The sequence below is a fragment of the Clupea harengus genome, chromosome 24 (assembly GCF_900700415.2).
Source record: "Clupea harengus chromosome 24, Ch_v2.0.2, whole genome shotgun sequence".
In the NCBI taxonomy this organism is placed as follows: Eukaryota; Metazoa; Chordata; class Actinopteri; order Clupeiformes; family Clupeidae; genus Clupea; species Clupea harengus.
In genome coordinates this window covers 16,145,610-16,150,360 of record NC_045175.1, presented here as the reverse complement: position 1 = coordinate 16,150,360, position 4,751 = coordinate 16,145,610, and the positions used below count along the sequence as shown (strand labels likewise).

The following is a 4,751-nucleotide window of genomic DNA, read 5'->3' as shown; positions in this document are numbered from 1 at the left end:
ACCACGTAGTGTCCTTAAAATAAGGAGACAGCAGCTGAACACTGGAACATTCCTCCCTGAGGGAGATGCTGGATAACACTGTTGGCCACCCCCCCTCTCTATGGCTCTATCCCCCCTCTCTATCCCCCCTCTCTCTCCCCCCTCACTATGGTACTATCCCCCGCTCTCTATGGTACTATCCCCCCTCTCTCTCTATGGCACTATCCCCCCTCTCTATGGCACTATCCCCCCTCTCTATGGCACTATCCCCCCTCTCTATGGCACTATCCCCCCTCTCTCTCTATGGCACTACCCCCCGCTCTCTATGGCTCTATCCCCCCCCCCCTCTCTATGGTACTATCCCCCCTCACTACCCCCCCTCACTCTCTATGGCACTATCCCCCGCTCTCTATGGCTTCTATCCCCCCCTCACTCTCTATGGCACTATCCCCCCTCACTATCCCCGCTCTCTATGGTACTATCCCCCCTCACTCTCTATGGTACTATCCCCCCTCTCTATGGCACATGAATGGAACTACAATCAAGGGAAAAAAAAGGAACCAATTTAGTGTCTGAAAGGAACTTTAGTAGCCTCCCTCTCTCAGCGAATTGTACCTTGTGACAGTTCCGCGTTGGCAGTGGAGGAGGTCAACACTGTTTTTGGTGGGGGTGGGGGTGGGGGGGGGGGGGGGGGGGTATGTCTCTGGCGAGACCGAATGTCCCTGATGATGCTACAGCATTAACACGACTACAGCAAACATAATAATCAAATACTCATAAGGAAACTGGCTCTACAATCATCGTGTGTGGAGAGAGATATCAAAATGCGGGAGACCTGTGTGCGTGTGTGTGTGTGTGTGTGTGACGTGTGACGTGTGGTCTGGGCAGTGAAAAAAAAAAATTTAACTCAGAGAGCTGTCAGTCAAACTGTAGCCATGGCGACAGCAGAGGATGATCTGTGGGATCCAGTCTGACATCAGCTACTGTTTGGGCCCCCCGCTCAAGACTAAAGGTGCAGTGTGTTAGACTTATTGGGATACATTAGCAGAAATTGAAGATAGCATTCATAATTATGCTTTCATTAGGGCATAATCGGCCACGTTTCAAGGGTTTTATGGCACCTGCAGGCCACCGTAGGTTCTCCACTAAATCCTTGCCACTGCACCTTTAAGTTTTATAAGAAATACTTGGCTTTATGAAGTAATATGTCTGAATCAGGTCCCATATTATGGCATGCATGATAGTACATATGGTGTAGAGGGAGAGAGATGATACACTTCTGCAGATGTAGTGTAAAGACTCTCCGCTCACTTTAGTGTGTGGATAAGTGAGTGTGTGTGTGTGTGTGTGTGTGTGTGTGTGTGTGTGGATGTGTGCGCATCTTTGAGCTTACATGGCACACGTGCAGAGATGCACAGCCACAGGGGCCTAGCACACGATGGCTGCTCTCGCAAGATGTGTGTGTGTGTGTGTGTGTGTGTGTGTGTGTGTGTGTGCACATGAGTCAATATGAAGAGGTAGAGGAGTGGTACATTCCCCTTATTTCCAGTTATTCCAATTCCAAAAATATATCTTTCTATGTGTGTACTAATGTGTGTGTGTGTGTGTGTGTGTGTGTGTGTGTGTGTGTGTGTGTGTGTGTGTGTGTGTGTGATTGTCTGTGTAGTGTGTCTATGCATATGTGTTCCTTGTAAATCAGAGTTCACAGCGGAGCCGCCCAGGCTCAGCTAACCACGATGATGCCGAAGCGATTCTTGAGCTGCTCCAGGAATAGGAAGGTGAGCACCGTGTGCGGGATCAGCCGAATCCCTGCCGGAACCAGACCCTGCAAGCCCATTGGACAGTTAGCATAAACAGGAAGTACCCTCTTGAATCTGATTGGACAGCTCTTCCATTTGAATGGTACATGTGGAAGGCTCACATAAATCAAACCCCCAAAGGCAAACATACAAACAAAGCAAACATACATACAAAAAAACAACAAACAACAACGCAGTGGATTTTCAAGCTCAAAGTTCTAGTGATTTATTCTAACAGCTCATGGCAGGATTATCAACACCCTTAACCATTACAGAAGTGTGTGGGTGTGTGTGTGTGTGTGTGTGTGTGTGTGTGTGGATTTGTGGATGTGTGTGTGTCGATGTGTGCGTGTTGACAAGAACCCGCTATAAAATCTACATCCTGCTTTAAATGTCACCTTAACAGTTGGGTGCTTTACACTTTATATTTAGAATCCCTCATCACATATTGCTCATATTTGTGAGTTCTCTCGGGGGACATCATTTCAGAAAAGTAAAACTCTAGCTGTCCTTCAAGAGGACACCACTGTTTCAAATGAGGGATTCTAAATATAAAGCCTACTATTAAGGTACAAGGAAAATCAAAATGTGAGAAACTAAAAATGAACTATGTAATTAGCATGGGTGTGTGTTTGTGTTTGTGTCCATGAGAGTGAGAGAGATGGTGTGTGTGTGTGTGCGTGAGCTCCTCTGAGAAAAGGAGTGTGTGTGTGTGTGTGTGTGTGTGTGAGTGAGTGAGTGAGTGAGAGAGAAATTGTCTGACTTAATGACATTTCAATTACCTTATAAAACCCTTGTGGTCCCAATTTGGCCGTCTCCTTCAAGCAGTGAGTCACCGACTGAGGCACAGAACACATCAAACATCAACCATCAACCATCAAACATCAACACACACACATCAACACACACACATCAACCATCAATCATCAACCATCAACCATCAACCCAGTGCTACCCCCCGCAACCCAGTGCAACCCGGTGCAACCCGGTGCAGCGCCAAGAGTGGAATAGACACAGGGGGAACGGGGGAAACCTAACCACATATAGACAACACAGCTCTGAATGGAGGAAACTGGAGAGAGGGAAGGAAAGGAGGAGAGAGAGAGTGGATTAGATGGAGAGAGAGAGAGGGGGTGAGTGAGTGAGTGAGTGAAGTAGATGGAGCCAAGAAAGAGGGACAGAGAGAATGGGGGAAACTTAACCACACATAGACTACACAGCTCACAGCTCAACACACCGAGAGAGAGAAAGAGAAAGAGAGAGAGAGAGAAAAGCACCCAGTTTAGAAGTTAATGAGCACATGAGAGGAGAACAGAGTCCCATAACATGTCATTATGGCAGCCATAACTGAAGAGGAATGGACAGAGAGAGAGAGAGAAAGAGAGAAAGAAAGAAAGAAAGAGAGAGAGAGAGGGAGAAACAGGGAAAAAGAGAGAAACAGTCCTCCAGCCACAAATGAAATGAGAAAAGAGAAGCGCAGGCAAAAGAGATGTGGGGGGGACAGAGAGATGGATAGAGAGAAAATTAGATGATGATAGAGAGAGGGAGAAAGGATTAGATGGAGAGAGAGAGAGAGAGGGAGAGCGTGTGTGTGTGTGTGTGTGTGTGTGTGTGTGTGTGAGTGAGAGAGAGAGAGAGAGGATTAGATGGAGATAGAAAAAGAGGGAGAAAGGATTAGATAGAGATAGAGAGAGGGAGAGCGGTATGAGTGAGAGAGGATTAGATGGAGAGAGAGAGGGAGAGAGAGAAAAGTACATGGAGGAGTGGAACTGACCGTGTATTCTCCTTTAGAGTTCATCAGCCTGGTCTTCATCACGTCCAATGGTTGACAGAGGACTGTAGCACACCCTCCCTACAGAGAGAGAGAGAAAATAATACATACAATTAAAAAATGTTTCACATTTCATCCCATACTGTTAGGAATAATAATACAGTAAATGAGTGTTCCTGACATAACCATCAAACAGGAAGTGAAGACTCACAGCAATGAAGCTGGACAGGAAGTGGGTGAGGACGTTGTCTCCTAGGAGACCAGTGCCCAGGACCAGCTGCTTTGCCTGGTCATAACAGGCCAGCTAGAGGAGGAAGAGGAGAAGAGGAGGAGGAGGAGGAGGGTGACTCAGAAGAAATCAGTCAGATTTGTGATGTGCGATTTCAACATGCGCAAACATATTAGCCTTTAAGGACCCAAAATCATCTTACTGTTGCACACATATCAACTCATCTTCCCATGATGCTTTTCACATCAGCTCCCATGCTTCAGTTCCTACATAGGCACTTTAAAACGTCCTCGCTTTCGACAGTTCTGCCTTATCGTTGACTTGATATCACTAGAGATCTCTCTGGAAAGAGACTGCAAGAATGCAGTACTGCATGCACACTATTGAATCATACCATTGACATTAGAAGATTCACTAGAGAGACTGCCATACCATTGACTTTGGCAGATTCACTAGAGATCTCTCTACACTACACATTTCAATGAGTCAGTGTAGCTAAGCCAATCAATGAGTCCATGCCTGAGTCGACAGTGGTTAATGCCTGAGGCGACAGTGGTGAATGACACTTTCCTGGGGAAAATACCTTTTTTGACCTTTGAGGAAATCCCCAATTATGCTAAAGTCTGTGAACTAAAGTTTTTTTTTCCAACCTCCAGGGGGGTTGGGAGGTGACTGACAGGTGCTGGAGCAAAGTGCACCGTCCCTGGGCAGGCGCAACGGAGCTCGTGCCATGGAGAACCAGAGAGGACTTGGTCTATAAGCAAACGTTTTTTTTTTCCCAGCATCTCATTTCAACTGAATAAACAGAACTGATTGGTGTAAACCACTGTCCGTATCCATGGGAAACCTTCCCATGATGCATCTGTCTTTTTTTTCCCCCAGAAGGCTTTGAGGCCTCACCTGCCCTACGGTGACCAGAGCTCCTCTGCTTGAGGCCATGGTGGCCCCCGAAAACAGCCTCTTCACACCCTCT

The 4,751-nt window shown here is 46.8% G+C and overlaps 1 protein-coding gene across 1 annotated transcript in view; it reads right to left on the bottom strand.

Annotated features, from left to right (window-relative positions):
- Positions 1–657: 657 nt before the first annotated feature.
- LOC105898441 (mitochondrial dicarboxylate carrier-like) overlaps positions 658–4,751 on the bottom strand; it is a 16,883-nt gene continuing 12,789 nt past the window's right edge. The window contains exons 7-11 of the mRNA XM_031561807.2: positions 4,679–4,749; positions 3,761–3,853; positions 3,553–3,630; positions 2,561–2,617; positions 658–1,804 (exon numbers count right to left, since the gene is read on the bottom strand). Coding sequence (XP_031417667.1) covers positions 1,703–1,804; positions 2,561–2,617; positions 3,553–3,630; positions 3,761–3,853; positions 4,679–4,749 — 401 coding nt within the window. The 3' untranslated portion in view covers positions 658–1,702. The remainder of the gene's footprint in view (positions 1,805–2,560; positions 2,618–3,552; positions 3,631–3,760; positions 3,854–4,678; positions 4,750–4,751) is intronic.